Source organism: Chelonoidis abingdonii, chromosome 10 (assembly GCF_003597395.2).
Source record: "Chelonoidis abingdonii isolate Lonesome George chromosome 10, CheloAbing_2.0, whole genome shotgun sequence".
NCBI classification, from domain to species: domain Eukaryota; kingdom Metazoa; phylum Chordata; order Testudines; family Testudinidae; genus Chelonoidis; species Chelonoidis abingdonii.
Genome location: NC_133778.1, coordinates 42,324,374 through 42,347,497, shown reverse-complemented (window position 1 = coordinate 42,347,497; position 23,124 = coordinate 42,324,374). Strand labels below are relative to the sequence as shown.

Below are 23,124 nucleotides of genomic sequence, written 5' to 3'. Positions count from 1 at the left end.
ATGAATAATAGACAAAAGACTTTAGAAGAAATAGAAGAGATGGGAAGGGGACAGACTGATCTCTGGTACAAAGGGCTTGGAAGGATTAGCTTTTTATCAGTAATTGTTGATAAAAATCAATTTCATCTTACCCACAGAAACCGAAAAAAATATCTCCATAGTAATCATCAAAATTTACAGATTGGCGAACAAGAAAAATACTGCTTCAGACCTTACTAGATTTTGATTTAAGGATATTTATTTTGTATATTTTGACCTGTAATTTTGATCATCTGTGTTTTAACGGTTATAAAGCTTTAACTTCTTGTATCTCAAAATCTACTGTAATTAAATAATTATTGTTTGACCCCATGTGATGGGGTGTCCTTTGGGGTTTCCAGACAGGACTGGAAGGCATTAAGGTGGCCACGTAAGCCTGTTAGCTCACAGACTCATAGACTTTCAGGATGAACCTGAGGGAAGAGCCAGGGAGCAGGGAAGTGATTGCAAGCAGGTTCAGCTGTGTATGACTGGGCAGGGCCTATAAAGCCAGGAAGCTGGTAACAAACAGGGGCAGCTGCTGGGAAAGGGCCATCACTCCCTGGCAAGCAGGAGAAGGGTTTGGAGGCGGTACACTCAGGGAAAGGAGGGGAACCACAGTGGTAGGAAGCAGTGAGGGCTGGGAGAGGAAAGCCAAGAACAGCTGGGTTGACAGTCACTGAAGTGGAACCCAGAGTACAGGGTGGGTCTGCGTCCCCCATCCGCCACTGGGGAAGTGGCACCAGCAGGGCAGTGAATGGGAACACTGCCTGAGTCACTGTGAGAATAGAAGGATTGTACCCAGAAGGGGGAACGTTGAGTGACCTGGCTGGAGGACCGAGTCACTAAGAGGATGCTGTGGTTCCTGGATGAGAGAGGAACTGCAGACCCGAGAGAGAGATGCAGCATGCAACAATAGGAAGGGGTGTTGACCTCAAGAGCTAATCTCCAGCATGACCAGGAGAAGGTGCCAGACAAGTGGTGAGTAGAGCACCCTGTGACACCCCCCCTCCAATAATTTTCCACAACTGTAAAAATGTAAGTCAATAAAAAAATAAAGTAAAAATAAACATTAATATTATCTATCACAAGTATGAAAAATAAATCAAATTCTGCCAAGCCTAACTCAGGTAGGACTCTGACGCTGGCAGTAGTAAATATGCAGTGCAAATTAGCATATGTTCATTGTAGCAGGTAAGTCCCTGATCAGTTCACTTACATTGCACGTGTTGGTGTTCCCTGCAATGTTAGAGTTATAAATAGAGGAGAAGTTGGGTGAGGTAATATCTTTTATTGGACCGAGTTCTTCTTCAGGTCATTTATTTTCTGTGTAAGCTCAAAAACTTGTCTCTCACTCCAACAGAAGTTGGTCCAATAAAAGATACTATCTCACCCATATACATTGTCTTTAGTCAGAAGAGCTGTAAAACTTTTAACATTAGCTAGTACTAGCTTCTAAATGAAATGAAAAGAAGCAACAATCAATCAAAGCTGCCATAAGATGAACATTAAAAGCATTTATTTTTCTATGTGTGGCCTCAATGAGATATTGATCAGGAAAATAAATGACCCTCGTTTCATTACCATGCATGTCAAGAGAGTTTATTCTCATGTTGACACTTCTGAGAACAACAGCTTATTTCTTCTAGTACTTTGAAAATGCTAAATCTTTGGCCTTGGAAAAAGGCTACATACTTGGCTTAGCATCTGACTTTTCACACTGCAGCGTTCTCCTCAGTTATTCATCTAGCAATGAAAAGAAATCATCAGGTCACAAATACGGGAACTGCTCCTGAAGGCTGAAGTGCAGATAAAGTTCCCATTGACTTTAATAGCAGTATTTGCTAATGTTAGCAAAAATTGCAGAAGTAGATGCAAAAAAAGAAAATTGTGGGCAAACCATCTGACCAGCTTAAAGAAAATACATTATTGTGACCTTTCCCTTTCTACTTATCATTCTTATAAGAATGAAAGTAAATAAAATAACATGGCTATACATATGCATAGAGCTCTGCAGATCTATGGACATCCACTTTTTATCTGCAGCTATCCATGGATCATTTTTACCCTATTGTTTTAGGTCACTGCCTCATATGCCTAACATTATATAGTTTCTTATCTTTTACAAATTTAAATTCAAATTATAAGTTATTTAGAAAAAAGGAACAAGAAGATGGGAACATGACTGAATCGTTTGCAATTGTCTTTTTAATTTGCCATTCAGGATAATTTGTCACATAATTTCAGCAAGTAATTCTCAAACTGTAGGTCACTCACAAACATTTCCAATATTCAAAATTAGGCTATGTTGGTTAGTTTTGATTCATCACATGGTCTGACTCTTTTCCCGGATTGCCTGAGCACAACTCTTAGAATCAGATTTCCAATATAACTATTCAGTTATAAATTCAAAAGGCACTTTCCACAAATATCCTTCAATATATTCTTAACATTTATCATTTTTATTTCCATTACTATTAGTAAAATTAATCACTAAAATACTGTAGAAAACATACACAAAACAGACGAACTGCACTGAACTTGCACACCACTGAAACCACTCTCACCAAAGTCTCACATGACCTTCCTAGCTCAGAAACCAGTCTCTATTCTTACCCCATTTAACCTGTCAGCCACTGTTGGTTTCCATGACCCTCTTCTCTCCTGGTTCTCCTCCTACCTCTTTAATTGTGCCATCAGTGTGCTCTTCAGAGGATCCTCATCATCATTCCTCCAGCTTTCTGTAGTGATCCCACAGGGCTTTGCTCTGATCCCCTCTCCCCCTACACAAGGCCGGCTCCAGGGTTTTTGCCACCCCAAGCAGTGGAAAAAAAAAAAGAAAAAAAAACTACGATCGCAATCAGCAGCAGCTCAACTGCACCACTTTCTTCTTCAGTGGTAATTCGGCGGCAGGTCCTTCCCTCCAAGAGGGACCGAGGGACCCACAGCCGAATTGCCGCCAAAGAGCCCAATGTGCCGCCCCTTCCCCTTGGCCACCCTAAGCACCTGCTTGCTGAGCTGGTGCCTGGAGCCGGCCCTGCCTCTACACTTTATCTCTGGGTAACCTCATCTGCAAACACAAATTCAGCTACCATCTCTATGCTGACAACTCACAGATCTCTCTATTCCAGACCAGTCTCCCTCTGTCTAAACTAAAATCTTAGCCTGTGTCTCTGACATCTCCTTGTGGATGTCTAGCCATGAGCTCAAGCTCAACATGGCTAAAACAGAGTTCCGAGCCTTTCCCCAAGCTCTCCCAACCACTTGCTTTCTCAATTGCTGTACACAACACCACCATCCTGCCTATCACCCAGAGCTGTAATCTAAGCTTCAGCTCAGACCTCTGTATAGGTCCTCATATCAAGGCTATGTCTAATCTTGCTGATTCTTTCTGCAAAACATCACTAAGATACAATCATTTCTACCCATCCACGCGGCTAAAACTCTCATCCAGGCACTCATCATCTCACATCTCGATTACTGCAACATCCTTCTCTCTGGCCTTGACAAACTCAATCTTCCCTCACTTCCTTTCCATTCAGAATGCTGCTGCAAAGGTCATTCTCCTACCCCATTACTTTGACCATGTCACCCCTCTCCAAGTCCCTCCACTGGAGCCCCCTTCTCTATGACATCAAAAATGAGCTGCTTGCATTAATTTTCAAGCTCCTTTATGGTATAGCCGCACCCTACCTGTCATCCCTCATTCATTATTGAGATGTTGACTGTCTGCTCCAATCAGACCATGGTGTCAGCCTCCATCACCCACCAGTTAAATTCCCTAAAAGTCCCTTTGTGCTTTCTCCCATGCTGGCCCTCATGCTTGGGAGGATCACCCCATAAACATCTACAAAATTTCCACGTTCTCCACCTTCAAAGCCCTCCTTTGTTATGACGCCTACATAACACCTGACAACAGTTAGGCTGCAGGTGTGCTAAGACCTCTGCCTAGCGTGCTGACCAATACTGTCTCATTGTTCCCTTGTATTCCCCCATTGGGCTGGCTATACTCATCTCTTGTCTCTTATCTTATGCTTAGATTGTATTCCCCTTGGGGCAGGGACCATTTTTGTTCTGTGTTTGTACAGTGCCTAGCACAATCAGGTCCTGCTCCATGACTGAGGGATCCAGGTTAACACAAATAATAATAAATGAACAATCCAAGCACATTCATTTTTAAATGCAGGGAAATGGTCATGGTGAATTCTTTTCACTATCTGCCCAGCTCTAGAATCCAGGAGCTGAGGAGGGTTGGGGGGCGGTGGAAGAGACATTTTTGCCCCATCCTCTCCCCAAACCAAGTGGCCTTGCAACTGGGTGCACACAGCTGAAGTGCCACTGAAGTGTGTCTGTGGAGGTCACTCTACCATGACAGAGAGGCAGCTGGGCCAAATTCGAATGGCACCGGGACTCCACACACCAAGTCACAATGCCCAGAGCAGGACCCAGCCTCCCGGCACACTGTTGCTGCAGGGTGCACTCACTCTCTAAACCTTCCTCCCCCACCAACCAATGGTAATTTTTTGGAAGAGTTGGAGGGGCTCATTTTCAGATTTTGACACACTTCCTCAAAAAGCTCTGTGTAGCCCTGCTAGAATCAAATCAAAGACCCACTGAAACCAAAGTAGCTGCCAACCACTGAATCAGTTACTCCACCGATGTCACTGGAGTTGTGCTCACCTACACTAGCAGTGAAGTTTTGCTTCATTTTGGAGTGCACAGGTGAAATATATAATACCCAACAATGGATCCTATAACAAACATGACTCATGAATAAGGAACAAACATTAATAGAGGTCATCCAACCTTCGAATGATCAAAACAGAGCTGTTGTTTATGACAAGTGACTTGTGAAACTCATGTAACCAGGCTTTTCCTGGTTCAGCACTACTTCCTTAGTAAGCACACAGAGACCATATCTCCCCTAAACAGAGACAGAGAAAGAAGACAACAGAGACAAGGCAATGGCTACCTGCCAGAGACCATATCTCCCCTAAATCAGGTGAGAGTTAAATTTTTCATGTAAACATTTTATTTATTCTGCTCAAACTTTTCTTTACATGACAACCTTACACATAGAGAGGATGAAAAGGAAATACTTTTCTGAATCTGATTCATTTAGAGTTACTGGTAAATGTTTCCAGTTCTGTGATATTTTGCCTTTTACAGTTGCCAGGGAAATATTTTCAGCTGTTTTTGCAATTTTGAGGAACAACAGGATACTTTTTTCTCTCCCTCACATACGAGCTCACTGAGAGGCAGGGACTTAATCTACTTGCTATGCTTCTGGAAAAAGTTGTTCTCGGTTTGGATTACAAGTAATACTATTAACACAAGATTGCCACAAGTGCATGATTCTTGAAGTGTGGCTGTGCACAGAAAGTACTTCAAAGCTCCTGCTGGTTCAGGTATAGTACCATGAAAATATGTCTTTTCACTTTTTTCTTGGTGTTCACAGGAAACTTGCTAGAGATCTTTAGTATTCACTTTGTCCAACACAGGTTTTACCCTCTACTTCTTTTGAGGTTTTACTGTTCAAAAGCGGAAGTGGCATGTCTGTTCTGTGAGATGCCACTACATATTTACAACATTGTCCCTTCATCAGTGCATGATTTTGGAGAAGAAAATGAAATACCCCAAGCAAAACTGAAGAAAATAAATTGACCGTTAAGAAAAAGTATGTAATTTGTGACTTTGCCAGCCAGAAGAGAGGAGTTGCCGCACTGAAAGGCATTGTTTCCTGCAAGCGATAAGCTGTTTTGCTGATAAGAATCAATTTTCATTTCATTTAATGAAATGAAATTTCCTTATATTGGCATGGGGAATAAATTGAACTGCTGGGTATAGTAACTATAATACAATGGCTAAATCTGTGTGCTCCTGTCTCCTGCTTGTGGCTGCCTACATATAAGGTATGTGTCTGTTATCACCATTGGCCAATGGAGTTACTCCTTCAGATCAAGGGGTGGCGGTCTGTGCTTTTAGTCCAGAAACATCATAAGTTCTATCACAATTAATGACCTGGGTAGGTGGCTCATTACATAAAGCCAGCTCATTTCATGTGGTCTCACTCATATAAATGCACTTTACAGAGAAACATAAAAGCACTGACTACAGCTGTTTGAAAAATGGAATTGTTCTTTCACAGGACATTTTCACAATTCAAAATTACTTTTCATTCCAAACTGGAGCCAAAAGACAAAGTGTCAGAATTTTTCACAAAAAAATTCACAAAATTCTGAAAAGGTTCAAATTGGAAATGTCAAAACAAAAAATTAGGACATTTTCAATCAAAATGAAATGATTTGATGTAAAATTATTCTTTCAACTCAATGCTTGAAAATGAAAAAAATTTCATTCCGAAATGTTGAGTTGAAACAAAGCAAAATGATTAGATTGAATTTCAGTGTAAAGGTTTGTTTACACTGTACACTCCTCATGGCAGCGAGTAGAATACATACGCTGCAAGCTCCCCCCAGCACAGGCATAAATAGCAGTGTAGATGGTGAGACACTGCTTAGGTGAGTAGAGACACCAGAACCTTAGGGTACGTCTACACTGCAATTAAACACCTGCAGCTGGTCCAGGTCAGCTGACTCAGCTCATGGGGCTAAGGCAATGGAGCTGTTTAACTGCAGTATTGATGTCAGGGCTCAGACTGGAGCCTGGGCTCTGGGATCCTCCCACTTCACAAGGTCCCAAAGCCCAGCTCCAGCCTGAACCTTAACATCTATACCACAATTAAACAGCCCCACAGCCTGATCCCCTAGAGATGCATCTGACACAGACAAGCCATGGGTGTTTAACTGAGGTGTAGACACACCCTTAGAGTGTGTACCCTCCATGGTTCTCTACACACCCAAGCAGTGCCTCACCCATCTGCACTATGATAAACTAGAAAGAAGCTGATTAAAATAAAGGTCACAGACGAAAGCAGTGAAAATGCAACATTCTTTTGTGTATACATAAGTTTACATACTAGAATTCTTTGTTCTATAGTACAAAGGAAATATACTTAATCACACTGAGAGCAAGCATTTATCTAGTTCAGTATTCACTCCCCACAACTGAAATCACAGAGGACAGCAAAGTTAAGCAACACAAACTAATATATGTATGTATCCTGTTCTGCAACACTTATGTGCAACACCTTGCAGTGCAAGAGGCTGCACCCACTTCCACCAAAGGTATTTCATGAAGACGAGCATACGTGCAACAGAGGCCACTCTAGCTACAGACAAAGAGGAAACAGTCTAGGGCAGCAGATTTCTGAGCAGCTCTCCAGGGTGGCAGATTTGGTCCAGCTGGCCCTCCAGCATAACAGAGAATCAACTAAGCCAAATCTGAGTGGCATTGCAAGCCAGGGGGCCCAGTCACAACATCACTCACTTAAATTTGCCCTGGCTGCCCTTCCGTCGTGATGGAGGCACATCTGGGGCAAATCTACTGCCCTAGGAGGGGGCAAGCACACTTCATGTTTTGCCAAGGGCAGCAGATTGTCTTGAGCAGCCTCTGACAAGCAGCCACATTAGCTAGGAAATCAGGCAAAAGGTCTAGGGTATATCGGTCCTTGTGTTTCAGAGCATAAAGGGATTACATGTGGGGATAAGAAAGTAACACCCCTCCCTCCCACAATACAGAACAATAGGGTAAATGCATGTGTTTTGCTTTTGCACTGTTTGGCAGTGGAAGGGGGGGGGGGAGATTTTGATTTGTTTTGTGAGGGGATTGGCCAAGTAAATGTAGGTATATCTGGTGAGATAGCAGGGTCTATATGCAGTGTATAAAAATATTACATTACCTTGTATCTGTTTAGCAGGTCTCCCAGATTATTTCATTGTGTCTTCCGTTTTCTGTGTCATGGCCATAGATGAGAAGGCACAACCAATTGTTTTTCACTCAAGTTATGATTGTATAGAATGCCGGTATGTCCATTGTTAATTATTTATTAATTAATTATTAATTATTTACTTCTTATTACTGTTATTGCAGTAGATCCCAAAATGTAGTAGACTCTTACCAAACACAAAAGACAACACAGTCAGATTCACTTCTTAACAAGCAGGATGCAAATTGCACCCTACTGAACTCATGGGACGAACGTACTGGAGGGGAAATTTACTCCCTGAGGGGGAAACTGCCACCATCCTCCTCTGGGACTCTGTCTGGGAAAGACAGTCTTAGATTCCAGCTGGGAGGAGCACTGCTAGTGGAGCATCCCCCGGAAATGCATAATCCCAGTAATCAGCATATTTGTGATTATAATTATCTATTTATTTTCACTTGTATTACCGTAGCACCTCAGAACTCTAGTCATAGATCAGGACCCCATTCTGCAATGTGCTCTACTGGTCTGCTCCCTTCCACAATGGCCTGGCCCACAGTTTTGGGCTGCTGCAAAGAGGAAGGTTGGGGGTGGCTTGTGCAGCTGGACCCTTGCCCATCATAGACCTTACACTACCAGTTGCTTTATTGTGCTAGTGCAAATCAATGGGTGAGTGCAGCCCAGTCTTGTCAGTCTCCTTTATACAGCCTTCATTTTTGCTGCCCTGCTCTAGACTCTTTACATCTCAACTATGTCTCCTTTGGGGCTGAAGCTATGAAAAGGGGAGGCAGTGTCCAAGAGTCCTTTTATTCTGTAGAATCCCATCATAACATTTTGCTATGTTAGCTTTTGTCCTCATTTTAATACAAGAAATAATCCTATAGGTGCAGAACACTGAGGAAGCCACTTCACGGAACTGTGTCCTTTCCTGTTTAAATAAACTTGGAACAAAGTGGGGGAAAGCCTCCCTTCATTGGTTCTTTCTGTTTCAGGAGAAAGGGGACCAGAAGTCTTTAGTGAAAATGTTTTTCTATATCCTCATCTTTCTGGCCATCCTCTATTTGTGGTGGAGATGGGGGGCACAAGATGGGCAGAAGATTAGAGATCTCACAGACAAATATATATTCATCACTGGATGTGACTCGGGATTTGGAAATCTGGCAGCAAGGACTTTTGATAAGAAAGGATTTCGAGTTCTTGCCAGTTGTCTGACTGAAGCCGGAGCAGCGAAGCTAAAAGCAGCAACCTCAAAGCAGCTCCAGACAGTGCTGCTGGATGTGACGGATCCAGACAACGTTAGGAAGGTGGCTGAGTGGATTAAAGCTGAAGTGGGGACAGCAGGTGAGTGACAAAAGATCTGGATTCTTTCCTATGTAGTCGCTCCCCGAGGTGTGGCTCTTATCTCTTCCTTGAGGCTTACTTCTTGGAACAACTGGCTTTTCCCCTCTCCTCACACGGGGTGGGTCCTGAGTTCTTTTTAGTGATGCTGGTGTCTCCACCCAAGATGACTTCTCACTGTGTCTGTGACACAAGGTTGCTGTCCCTGGAGAACATTAATACTACCATTGCTAGTAAGAAGTACAAATCCCAGCACATGAAAAACAAATACATCAACATAAACCCCAGTAAAGAAATGACAAATCCAAGAATAACAATATAACAGCAGTGACCTTTATTGGGAACAGGAAAATAGGATCTGGGGAAGGAAATGGTTAGGGTTGACTAATAAGTACTAAAACATGAATAAATCAACCAATTTCCCATCTCTTGACATGCACAACACCTCCCAGCCCCCAGCTGGCACATCCCTGATAGGTGGTATGCTGGGGATGAGTTTGGAGACGAGTGTTGTAGCACTATTGGCCAGCTAAAACAAAAAAAAAAAATGGTCCTCTTACAGTGTCTTTACCCCTAGGTGGGGAAAGTCCTGTCATGGCTCCCTGATCAGGAGTCCAATGGAGGTCTTGGTGGGTTGCATCTCTGCCACTCTGGACACTGGTCTCTGCAGAGCTGGAACTGCCTGACTCATGCACTAAATTCCATAGCAATTCAAAGATTCTCCTTTGTGGGGAGAGGAAGTTCATCAACGATCCCCTAAGTTGTTCTGCTTCTGGCTCTGCTCCCAAACTCAAAACTGAAACAAAAACTAGTCCCTTTGTCTCTGAGTCAGGAACAAAGCCCCATCCAGGGGCTGAGCAGCCCTGGCTCATCGCTGGCCCATGATATGGGCTCATCACTGGTTTATATCACCTCATCCACAAACCACCCTATTGGCCTCAGCAAGAGTTCCTAACCATTCTATCCCCACCCCTGACTCCAAGCATGCTTGGAAATGGTGTCAGAGGGTTCTGGTAGCTATTATTGTTCTAGTCCACAGGGTAGGAACCCCGGGAGGCTCAGCTGAGAGTTCCAGGAGCTGAGCAAACTCCAAGGAGAGGTTACACTTACATGAATTGCAACTGTTTAATAGGCATGGATGAGAACTGCAAAATAGATCCCTCTGGATATTTGTTTGAAATTTGTATTTGGCTGTGTTGTCTCTTTTGTATCACTTTCCACAAATATTCTAGTGGATGGCATCACTGGAAGGAATTTTTCTGGATACAGCTAATTTTAGGTGAATATTGAAGAACATTATTGGAAAGTAGATAAATATTCATAATGGAAACTGAATTTCATTGATTTTGATGGGACTGTTTATGTGTTTCAAGCTAAGCACCTCCTTAAGTGCATTGCTAGATCAGTGCCAGAGTAGTCAGCACTTTTCAGAACGAAGTCCCTGTTAGAGAACAGAACAGCTTAGAAAAGAGACAACTAAAGGGAGGATATGAGTGAGGTCTATAAAATCATGAATGGTGCAGAGAAAGTGAATAGGAAAGTGTTGTTCACTCCCTCACATGACACAAGAACCAAGAGTCCCCCAATGAAATTAATAGGCAGCAGGTTTAAAACCAACAAAAGGAAGTACTTCTTCACACAACACTCAGTCAACCCGTGGAATTCATTGCCAGGGGATGTTGTGAAGGTCTAAAATATAATTCGGTTCAAAAATAGATAATTTAATGGAGAATAGTTCCATCAATATAGCTATTAATCAAGATGGTCAGAGATGCAACCCCCAAACTCTGGGTATCCCTAAGCCTCTGACTACCAGAAGGTGGGAATGGATGACAGGGAATGGATCACTTAATAATTGCCCTGTTCTGTTCATTTCCTCTGAAGCATTTGACACTGGCCACTGTTGGAAGACAGGATTCAGAGACAGATATAGCATCAGTCTGAAGCAATATGGCCATTCTTTTGTTCTTTAAATATACCATGAGAGCTATGTGCAGAGTTAAACTTTTAATATTGAATACTCACAACAAATTGCATCATTTTTAAACAGGAAAAGNTACCATTGCTAGTAAGAAGTACAAATCCCAGCACATGAAAAACAAATACATCAACATAAACCCCAGTAAAGAAATGACAAATCCAAGAATAACAATATAACAGCAGTGACCTTTATTGGGAACAGGAAAATAGGATCTGGGGAAGGAAATGGTTAGGGTTGACTAATAAGTACTAAAACATGAATAAATCAACCAATTTCCCATCTCTTGACATGCACAACACCTCCCAGCCCCCAGCTGGCACATCCCTGATAGGTGGTATGCTGGGGATGAGTTTGGAGACGAGTGTTGTAGCACTATTGGCCAGCTAAAACAAAAAAAAAAAATGGTCCTCTTACAGTGTCTTTACCCCTAGGTGGGGAAAGTCCTGTCATGGCTCCCTGATCAGGAGTCCAATGGAGGTCTTGGTGGGTTGCATCTCTGCCACTCTGGACACTGGTCTCTGCAGAGCTGGAACTGCCTGACTCATGCACTAAATTCCATAGCAATTCAAAGATTCTCCTTTGTGGGGAGAGGAAGTTCATCAACGATCCCCTAAGTTGTTCTGCTTCTGGCTCTGCTCCCAAACTCAAAACTGAAACAAAAACTAGTCCCTTTGTCTCTGAGTCAGGAACAAAGCCCCATCCAGGGGCTGAGCAGCCCTGGCTCATCGCTGGCCCATGATATGGGCTCATCACTGGTTTATATCACCTCATCCACAAACCACCCTATTGGCCTCAGCAAGAGTTCCTAACCATTCTATCCCCACCCCTGACTCCAAGCATGCTTGGAAATGGTGTCAGAGGGTTCTGGTAGCTATTATTGTTCTAGTCCACAGGGTAGGAACCCCGGGAGGCTCAGCTGAGAGTTCCAGGAGCTGAGCAAACTCCAAGGAGAGGTTACACTTACATGAATTGCAACTGTTTAATAGGCATGGATGAGAACTGCAAAATAGATCCCTCTGGATATTTGTTTGAAATTTGTATTTGGCTGTGTTGTCTCTTTTGTATCACTTTCCACAAATATTCTAGTGGATGGCATCACTGGAAGGAATTTTTCTGGATACAGCTAATTTTAGGTGAATATTGAAGAACATTATTGGAAAGTAGATAAATATTCATAATGGAAACTGAATTTCATTGATTTTGATGGGACTGTTTATGTGTTTCAAGCTAAGCACCTCCTTAAGTGCATTGCTAGATCAGTGCCAGAGTAGTCAGCACTTTTCAGAACGAAGTCCCTGTTAGAGAACAGAACAGCTTAGAAAAGAGACAACTAAAGGGAGGATATGAGTGAGGTCTATAAAATCATGAATGGTGCAGAGAAAGTGAATAGGAAAGTGTTGTTCACTCCCTCACATGACACAAGAACCAAGAGTCCCCCAATGAAATTAATAGGCAGCAGGTTTAAAACCAACAAAAGGAAGTACTTCTTCACACAACACTCAGTCAACCCGTGGAATTCATTGCCAGGGGATGTTGTGAAGGTCTAAAATATAATTCGGTTCAAAAATAGATAATTTAATGGAGAATAGTTCCATCAATATAGCTATTAATCAAGATGGTCAGAGATGCAACCCCCAAACTCTGGGTATCCCTAAGCCTCTGACTACCAGAAGGTGGGAATGGATGACAGGGAATGGATCACTTAATAATTGCCCTGTTCTGTTCATTTCCTCTGAAGCATTTGACACTGGCCACTGTTGGAAGACAGGATTCAGAGACAGATATAGCATCAGTCTGAAGCAATATGGCCATTCTTTTGTTCTTTAAATATACCATGAGAGCTATGTGCAGAGTTAAACTTTTAATATTGAATACTCACAACAAATTGCATCATTTTTAAACAGGAAAAGAGACATAATTCATTGAACAATTTATTCATTTATGTATTAATCACCTAGATCAGTTATTTATCCAGCCATAAAATAATATTTCATATGCAATCCCACATTAACTATCCAGAGGCTATCTTCATAGGACCCAATTCTGCTACTGTTACTCATGTTAATTGATTGATTGCTTTGACTGCAATGGGGCCACTGGTGGAGTAAAAGCACTACTCAGAATTAAGATAAAACAGAACCTGGCCCTTTGAACCATGCAGCGTGAAACTTGCAACCTGCACCTTCCAAGCTAACCTCCCTCTTTCCCTGTTTAATTGCTTATAACTTGTTCAAACAAATTGTTTTGCGGTTGACATTTTCAACGTTTGGCCTAAACCCAAAGGTGATTTTTTTTCTGTAACATTGGAGGAATATCCATTCAATTGTTTTTGAGTTTTGTGATGATAAGAAAAATACACTTTCCTGTGTCAATATCAAACTTTCAACTCACATAACTCAAATGACGGAAGAACAAATCTTCAGACTTATCTTGTTTGAAAGTCTTCACTAAAATGTAAAAAATAATCCAAGTTTGAAAATATCAGATCAGGATTTGTAAAGTTATGCATCTTTAAAGCTGGTAATTTCACACCTGTGTAATAGAAGAATTTTTGGACACATTTCCAAAGTGAAACCTGAGCTCAGCTCTCAGAAACTCAGGTCTAAAGGTAGCTGAGTTAAGAAAGCACTTAGCTTCAGAAGGCAAATAGGCCAGAAGCTCCTATAACTAGTAGAACTACAAATCTGTTATACCATTTTAATACCATCACCTTTGCTAGGTGGTGATTTATCATACTACATAGCTGTGACTAAAGAGAAGCCAGGATATGGGAGCTCCTTTGGGGAATAAATATTTTCTGGATGGAGCACCCATACCAAAAAAGATGTCTAAAACAGTCCTGCAATTCAACTTTAACTGCTCTGTCAATACAGAAATAGATACAAGAGAAGCCATGAGAAGAGAGTCTACAGAATGACTGTGAGATTATTGTAACTAGGAGGTGCAAGCCTTTCACTACAACCAAATCATGAGTGGGAGGTGCGGGACACATGATATTGAAGTTTCCTATTTATTGTGTTCTCAGCTGTTTTCAAAAAGATTGACTTCAATTTTGGTTGCTAGTCTAGGTCTCTTATATTATCCAGACCAGCTTACCCCATCCTGATATTCTGGACTTTTAGCTGTGTCAAAAATATTATAGCTCCTTGGTTTCTAACACCTCACTGCCCCCCAGACTGCCAAAGCCCCTAGACTTCCCACCCACCCACCTTCAAAGGTCATGAAAGGAAAATGTTTGTGAAGTGGCCTGGTAAGAGTGGTGGTGAAACATAAGCATCAGGTAAAATGGTGAAGGCTGCAGGAGATTAGAGGCAGCTTATTTATAAATTCCAGCCTATCTTGTAATCCATCTGGTTCTCAGACAGTTCTTCATGTGTTCTCAGTTGGTTTGGCTCCTCTTTATGTTACATAGGGGTGAACATTTGGTTCCTAAATCACTACTTTAATTTTTTGTTTGTTTCTCTGCAGGTCTGTGGGGGCTGGTCAACAATGCGGGGATTATGGGACCATCAGCACCGACAGACTGGTTGAACATTGAGCACTTCAGAGCACCAATTGAAATTAATTTAATTGGCCTCATAAATGTTACATTACATTTGCTTCCCTTGGTAAAAAAGGCCAGAGGGAGACTAGTAAATATATCCAGCACCGGAGGCCGCCTGGCAGTCTGCGGGGGTGGCTATTTTCCTTCCAAGTTTGGGGTGGAAGCATTTAATGACAGTTTAAGGTACAGTAACATTAACTTTGAGGAAATAATACAAGTTCGATAATGCTGAGAGACTTGATAGTACCCGGCAGAGGGGTGACTGTCTTTTAATGCTGCTTAGGAAGGCTAAGAATTAAAAGGCCTGATTGGGTCTCATTCTCATGATGACTGCAGTACATTTTGCAATTAGCATAATTTAAAATGCAAGATCACTTATAAAGTGTAGGCCGTCCAAGAAGTGCTCCCCTGGGGAAACACCTGCCAGACAGTTGCATGTTACGGTTAAAGTTACCCTAACAAAGTTGCGCTGCAACTATTGTTTTTTCCTCAAGCCTCTTCAACTAACTATGTGTGCTATTCTCACTTAACCCTGATTTTTTGAAGGTGGAGGGTTTTTTTTGGTGGTGGGGAGGGTGTTATTTGTGATTGTTTTTTAAACAGGGCACAGCAAGATATTCCAGAATGCCTGGACTAAGAGCAGAACTTCATGTAATAGACAGACAGTCTTATGGATGGGTGAACCAACTCAGATAAAAGAAGCAATGCCCCATATTTTTGTTTAAAACTAAAACAAAAGGCAACTTTTGAAGTTTAAAATGTGTGTGTATATATAGTCTTGTATGTCTAGCCCCCTTGGTGTATCACTGCAAAGGACTTCAAATAAATAAAAACAGTGGCGGCTTCCCTGTGACCTCTCCACACTGGCCCACCACTAGATAACACTTCCTTACAGTTTGATCTTGGCCTCCCCAATATGCACAATGAGCTACAGAGATAGGAAGAGAACATTACTACAGATATAAATACATCAGCTATGAACAATGCTGTCTAAAATAGCAATGACATCCTTAACTGGCTGTTTCTGCAGACGGGACATGAAAGCTTTCGGAGTTAAGGTTTCTTGCATTGAACCTGGGCTGTTCAAAACTGGACTATCCAATCGAAAAAAGATCATCGAAGAAAGGGAGGTCATTTGGAATCAACTTCCTCCTGCCATTAGAAAACAATATGGAGAGGGGTATGTACAGAAAGGTGAGACATTACTTGATTATTTTGTATTGAAGGGACCATGTCATTTGCAGCATCACGATCCTTGGAAAATGGCCCAGACTTTTCTGATTTACAGTGAACCTCTTTCTTCTGAAATTTGACATAAAAATGTAAGCTTAAAATGCTAGATGTCGTAGAATGACTGTGCACAAAATAATCATTCTTTTGTTCCTTCTGCCCATGATACTGCCTACGATTTCATCTGAGTTTTGAATATTCAGCTTGGCATGTGACCCTTAAATAAACAAACATGCATATGCACATACCTTTGACCCAAAGATACAAGCAGAAACATATGAGAGGGGAGGGAAGGGATGTCTGTGTCTTCCCCACTACTACCAGTTTTTGCTAATTCAAATAGTCCAAGGACAAACCTTCTTTGCTCCTATTAGATACTATGGTGATGGAACCCATGGAAAAAACCTAAGGCCTCATTCTGGCAATAGGCTCTGCATGGACAGATCCCTGCACCTGCAGAAAGTTCACTGCAGGATCAGCTCCTCTGACAGACAGATTATTGCTGAATCCAGCTTGAAATGGGATCTGCTTATTCGATAACCCTTGGAACACCCTACACCCTCCTCCTCTAGTTCCTTTCTCTACAGCTGCCTTTTTTTTATCTTCTCCCACCCCAGTGAGCCAGATTCACTGCTGGAATCAGCAGGCGTGACTCCACTCAAGTCAATGAAGCTGCACCCATTTACACCAGCACAGAACCTGCCACCAGAAATGTCTATGTCCCCTTCAGTTCTACTTTCCTCAGACATCATAAGCCAGGTTCTGCCACCCTTGCTCAGGTTCAGTAGTGCCCTATTCCACAAGTGAAATCAATAGGAATATTCAGGGAGCAAATTACTATTCAGCTTGAGTAAGAATGGCCAGACTTGGCCTTTAATATGGACCGCTTTTCCTCCTTGTCTTGGGGAGAACAGCAAGTGCCATTTGGCTCAGTCATGCCAGAATTGAAAATCAAAGTAACCATCACAAATGCACGCTCAGGAAATGGGATAGAATTTGCTTTCCTTTCCTTTAGGTCCTGCCACTAAAATGAAGCCCTTGTTGATTTTTTGCAGATGCAGCAAGGAAAGAAAAGCTGGTTCAGGTGCTTCAGAACACAAACCTCTCACTGGTTGTGCAATGTATGGAGCATGCTCTCACAAGCATTAATCCTCACTCACGTTACACTGCAGGCTGGGATGCTAAGCTTCTTTGGATCCCCCTTTCAAGCATGCCTGCAGCAATACAGGACTTTGTACTCCTGAGAAACAAAGCAGAACTTGCGGACCCAAATGCAGGGTGAATTCTCCTCCTTTATTTACACTTTCCCATTCAAATCGGGACGGCCCAACTGTCTGAGTCAACAAGAACCAGCCCTTTATTTTAGCCCTGTGCCTGCTGATCCAAACTGAGCCTGACACCTACTTTTTTATATTTCTAATGGCTTTTAGAGTGCCTGTTTCTCAAATCTGTGATACATATTATAGCCATATTTTTAATCTTATGTATAAGTCAGGCCACATTTATCAAAGAATCAGTAAAAAAAAAATGGAAAGGTTGCAAAGAAGTGACCGATCCTTCATGTGTCATCTAGCTTTAAGTGCATAAAGCATTATGAATTGGGCCAAAAATCACCAACTACAAACCTTACAATATTTCGTGTAGGATTTTTCTTTATTCTGGAAAATATGAACTAGAGAGGTCAAAATAACCAGTGATTTGGGGGGCTCACCTTGTGAAACCTCAAAGATTTCAGATTTGCAGTCAGTACTGAGCACCCACACTCAGGGTAGGCACTTAGTAACTTTTGCACAATGTAGGCCTCAGTCTTTCAATTAAATTATTTCCAGGCAAAGAGATGACAGCCTTGGTTTTGCTAAGTGCTGAGTGACTCCTGCAAGGGGGCTTTAACTTGTGTTAATGTACATGGGAAATGAGGGTACATAAGTACATGACAGGAGGAGCTCAGCATTTACTATTACAAGTGGCTGCTTGGGCTCCTTTCGAATTAGACATGACCAGAGTGCTCCTCAAGTCATAACTGTTTAGTGGTTTGCCCAGAAAGTGGTTTCCCACTGGGCAGAAAACTGGCCAATGGCAAAGTCAAACGCTTTCTTTGGCCTGGTGGCTTTGTTGTGACATGACTAGGTTAAACATTAAGCCACCCTGTGCCTGTCTAAATATTGCCGGTTTTCAATTTAACTTCTCTGGAGCTTGCAAGGTATCACTCTGCTTTCTGACTGCAGCTTGTATTTAGTCATCAGTGTGTGAAGTTCATTTATATTTTGCATGAACAGAATTGTATGGTTGTTATTTCCTATTAGAACAAATTTGAGGTTTGCTGTACAAATGCCTATGGATTAGCTATTCTTACTGCAGTGAGTAGTAGTGGGCCTGCTATTGCAGATTTCTTCTAAAAATATTTGTACTCATAAAGGCAAAGGGACAGAGTGGTGGGAAAGCAAACTCTTTTTATTTAAATCATAAGCCAGATAGCTGCAATGTGAGCATCCACATGTTGCCACCCCAATAACCTTAGCCTAGGCCTGGAAAAGCTGCTGGGTTTTTAAGCTAGAGGTCATTTGGTCCTTATGTTAACTCTGCAGAACCAAGAGCACCAAATTATGCTTATGTGCTGCTTGTCCTCAGAACTGAACTGAGACCTTTAGATTCATATCACTTAGGAGACTTCAATTCTATCTCCAGATGTTAAAGGAAAGTATTTTATACACTAAGGGCTGGTCTACACTGCCACTTAAGCCGATATAACTTATGTCACTCAGGGATGTGAAAAAGCCTCCCCCTTTGAGTGACGCAAGTTACCATGACCTAAGCGCCGTCCACATCGACGCTATGTTGGCAAGATACACTCTCCCACCAACATAGCTTCCACCTCTTGCAAAGGTGGAGTAATTATGCCAATGGAAGAGAGCTCTCCTGTCAGCACAGAGCATCTTCACCAGATGCACTATAGCAGTGCAGCTGTGCCAACGTAGCACTTCTAGTGTAGACTAGCCCTGAGCAAACCAGACCCAGGTTGTTGGAGTGATTAAGAAAGCAAAGAAAATGAGTTGTATCTAACCAATAGAAATAATCCTGAATACATCAATGCCACTTACCATCCTGCTATGATCTTCATTATTTATACAGCTAACTATACCTGAGTTTGCATCAGTTCCTTCAGAAGCTCATTCCTACTGTCACCTGCTGTGATATCACAGATCTATGAAATCTGAAAATTAAAGTGAGGAATAAACAGAATTTTGGGAGTGGGTAAGATGATCCTAAATGTGCCTTATGTAATGTAGCTATTTGAACAGCTGGCTCTTCCCCAAATATATTATACTATATCATATAAAGGGCCAGATTTTGCCATCAGCAACACCGTTGTAACCAAGCTCCTCATTTACTTCAGTGTCACTGAGAACAGTATTTGGCCAGTGACTACCAGAAATGAGCTGCAGTGGTAAAAGTAATTAATAAAAAAGAGCTGAAATTATTATATTTTTATGGAAGTAAAACATGGTTTCTGCTTCTGATTAAGTGCCTTTATTCCCTGCAATGTTAATGGAATTGCCTGTATAATAGCAGAACTTTTCCCAGTGACATTATGACTTTTCCTATTACTCTTTTCCAGGTATTTGAACTCATGTAGTTTTATGCAAAACTGGTCTCCAACTCTATTCTAATCCAATTGCCAGAACCATTTTTAACAGTCTGTTTTTCACAGCTTCAGCTTGAGACAGAAAGAAAAACAACTGGACAGAATCATCTACAGCCCATATTCTGGACCAGTATCTAGCAGCCACTTGTAATAGTAAATGATTCAGAGAACACTCCATTTAAAATTGCATTTTAATCAATTTTTTTATTGTCTCAATACCCTTTTCTGCTATCTCCTTTCTTTAATACAATTTTACTAAATCTAATGAATTGATTTGTTTGGTTATTGTATAAAATTAGTTAGTGGCCCTTCCTTCTTGTAAAATTTATTTCTGGGATGAACCTGAATAATTTTTTGTGCAGCTAAAGAGTTCTTTCTAGGGCTGACCTTCAAGCCACTACATTACGCAATACCTAAAACATTAAATTCTGTCTACCTAGTTGCACATTAGCTTAAAGTGCTGGGGTATTTGAACCCCACTAAAGGCATTTTGCACACCAAAGCCTGTGTTAAGGATGTTACCATTCCCCGCTGACTCTTAATTCTGCATAGTATTATTAAAATACTTATGGGTACTTAGCTAGTTAAACTGTACACATATAATACTGCATACGGTGTGCATCATGTTGTGGAAATAACTTTTAAACTGAAGTCTTCCATTTGAACAGTTGGGCTTCTCCATCTGAATATTTCATTGAAGAGAAAAAAAAAACTATCATTCTTAGGGTTAGCTGACTCTTGTGATCAAAGGGTGTACAGAAAGGGCTCAGAAAGTTTCCTCCTATTTCCTTGTGCCCCATGCAGAGCACTGGCACAGGCACTGTCCTTCCGCCTACACCCCCTCCTCCTTCAAACACACTTCTTCCAAAAGGGAAAATAGATGAAAGGGAGAATTCAGAAACATGAAACCAACAAAACACAAGCTGAAGTAAGCTTCTTATTGAGGGCCAGACTGTGACATCATTACTCCCACTGAGTAGTGACCAGCGGCTTGTCTACACAGGGGAGTAATGCACTCCGTGGTGGTGAGATTTCTAAAGCACCCTAATATGTTGCACTTGAATTGGTCCATGTAAACCCCAGTGTACACTAAAGGTTCCCTAGTGCACTTTAACATAATGCTGTTTCAAACAGCAGAATGTTAAAGCACACTGGGGAATCTTTAGTGCACACCAGCAGGACCCATTACTCTTTAAGTAGTCCCACTGACGGCTCAAAGACTAAAGCACTGTTTGCCATGAGTGAGGGTGTCACGGTCTAGCCCTTCGTGTTTTCTTGCATCTTAGCCCTCCATATTTTCATCATTCCCTTTCCCTACCTTCAGTCTATTTAGGGCTCAAGGGCTCCAGCCTCACCCCAAACATCTACACTGCAATTTTATAGCCCAGCAGCCCAAGCCCCGGGAGGCCAGGTCAGCTCTCGTGGGCCAGACATGGGCATTTTATTGCTGTGTAGACATACTCTGTGTTCTTACAACCTCTCTCACCTCTCAGAACAGAAAGCTTGGTGACATTTGGCCAGTCCTCAGTGAGTAGGTACATGCTGCTTCCCTGATCATAAACCACTACAAACATGAACGGTCTGTTACTCGCTCAGGGGCTGAAAATGGGAATGAGAAATATTAACCTTGATCAGTGACGAGGCTGATCAGTATCAACTAGGATACTGGCAACCTGCAGGGCAATTCGGTCTCCTCTCTCAGAGTTTTGGGGGTGAGGGGATCTCTGTGATTTAATCTTCTGCTGGTTTTGATCCTAGGAAGTTGGGGACTCTCATTCTGTAATCAGATTTCATTGGCACTTCTTAGCCTCACATTTTGACCGGCACCCAAAATGTGACTAATCTTTCACTAGCTGCGAGAACGTCTGCCTGCAATAACAGCAGCAAAAGGGCTAGACTGTGCCCAGCCTTGCTTGGGTGCACCAGGGGCACCCTGTGCTGTGTTCCCTTGCAGGATTTGACATAGTGCCTTCCAAGAGTGCATGTGGGGCTGTCTGCTAGGACGTCTGCTGGTGCTACCTACCCCAACGGGAGCAGGCAGGTGTGGAGAGAAAGTGAGACCAAGGCCTCCTTCAACATTAACCTCCACACCCATGTTGAAAATGTACCATTCATTCCTCTTTTCCCTTCTCCCTCTTGACCAGTACCGAACCCCTGAGAGACCTTTACCTCTCACACAGTAACTACTTACTGTAGTTTCCTCAGTAGTCTTTTGTGAGGGACGTTTACAAAATCATTTTGAAAGTCCAGATCAATTGTATTGTCCAGTTCTCCTTTACGCACTATTTAGTTGACTCTGCCAAAGAATTCTACTAGACTGGAAAGACGGTTTTCCTTCCCATATCATATCAGACTGTAATTATGTTTTAACTTGTTAACCTGACACTGAAGTATGACTCACTGGTCTGTTATTCCCACAATCACCACCTTTTTCACATTGATTACTTTCCAGTCATCTGATGTCGTGACTGATTTTAATTAACTTGAAGGTATTTTAATAATATTTTGCACTCCTAAGGCATCGTTCAAGATACAGCTCTCAGAGCTGGTTATCATCTGTGGTTAATTAAGCTTCATAACACCCCCTGAGGCAGGTAAGTCTTTAAATGTCTATATTACAGATCAGAAACCTGAGGCAAAGAGAGATGACGGGACTTGCCCAGGGTCATACAGCAAATAAAAGTAGCTTGGAGTAGGGTAGCCAATTTTGGTTGGATATATTCTTGGATGTATTCTTGGAGATTTCATCATATGACATGATCTTTAATTAAAGATTAATCTTTAATTCCTGAAGACTCCAGGCCAATCCTGGAGGGTTGACAACCCTATTCAGAGGTCCTGACTCTCACTTCCTTATTTCAGCCAATATTCCACACTCCCTATCATTATAACCATGGCGTACGAAACGTATACCTAAGAATGTCCCTGTGTCTGGCATGAATAATGTTGGACTCTTTTTGTGCCTGGGGAGTTGTACATCTCATTTCCTTTCCCAATGCCAGCCTTCAAGCACTGTCATTTTTCCTTGTATTTTCTCGGACCTAGAGATTCGATTACAAAGTAAGCCCGTGGAAGTGGAGAGAAATGCCAGCTTTCAACGATGGCACTCTGTAAACGACAAGCTGTCTTGGACCAGGCTCTACACTCTCTCTCAGAGTGTCACAGCCTGAGCTTGCATTTTGCCTAAGTAATTTCCGTTCTGTTGTGTTCTTTCAGACCTCATGTTCTGAGAGTGCTCGGGAGGCTGACAAATTATCAGCTACCTGTGTGGAAGAGTACCATTTAGTCACTGATTTGGGGAAGCTAAAGCAGGACCTTTACACCACTCCCAAAAGATTTCACATCATTCAAAACCCAGGATCCTCAGCACCAGCAGTCAGGACTGAGTCTCCCTTTAGACTTTTTTCTACTACACCTGTTTTCAGTCAGGGGAGGCATATAACATCTCAAAATAGGGATAGAATCTGACAGCAAAGAGACCTAGAGGAATGCTCCTCCAGGAATAGCCTGGGACTTCTGATGGAAAATAGTGCAGTTAGGGGTCA

General features: G+C 42.0%; 1 protein-coding gene across 3 annotated transcripts; it reads left to right on the top strand.

Annotated features, from left to right (window-relative positions):
* The first annotated feature begins 672 nt into the window (after window positions 1-672).
* LOC116819317 (dehydrogenase/reductase SDR family member 9) lies at window positions 673-19,844 on the top strand. Of its 3 annotated transcripts, XM_032770957.2 has the most exons (6): window positions 673-999; window positions 4,951-5,020; window positions 8,836-9,184; window positions 14,631-14,889; window positions 15,737-15,900; window positions 16,992-19,844. In XM_032770957.2, the coding sequence occupies exons 3-6, from the start codon at window positions 8,866-8,868 to the stop codon at window positions 17,216-17,218; spliced, it is 969 nt and encodes a 322-aa protein (XP_032626848.1). In that variant the 5' UTR covers window positions 673-999; window positions 4,951-5,020; window positions 8,836-8,865; the 3' UTR covers window positions 17,219-19,844. The 3 variants fall into 3 exon arrangements, with proteins under 3 accessions (XP_032626848.1, XP_032626847.1, XP_074926236.1); XM_032770956.2 differs by lacking the exon at window positions 673-999 and having other exon boundaries at window positions 4,933-5,020; XM_075070135.1 differs by lacking the exons at window positions 673-999; window positions 4,951-5,020; window positions 8,836-9,184 and adding an exon at window positions 11,559-12,295.
* Window positions 19,845-23,124: the final 3,280 nt, after the last annotated feature.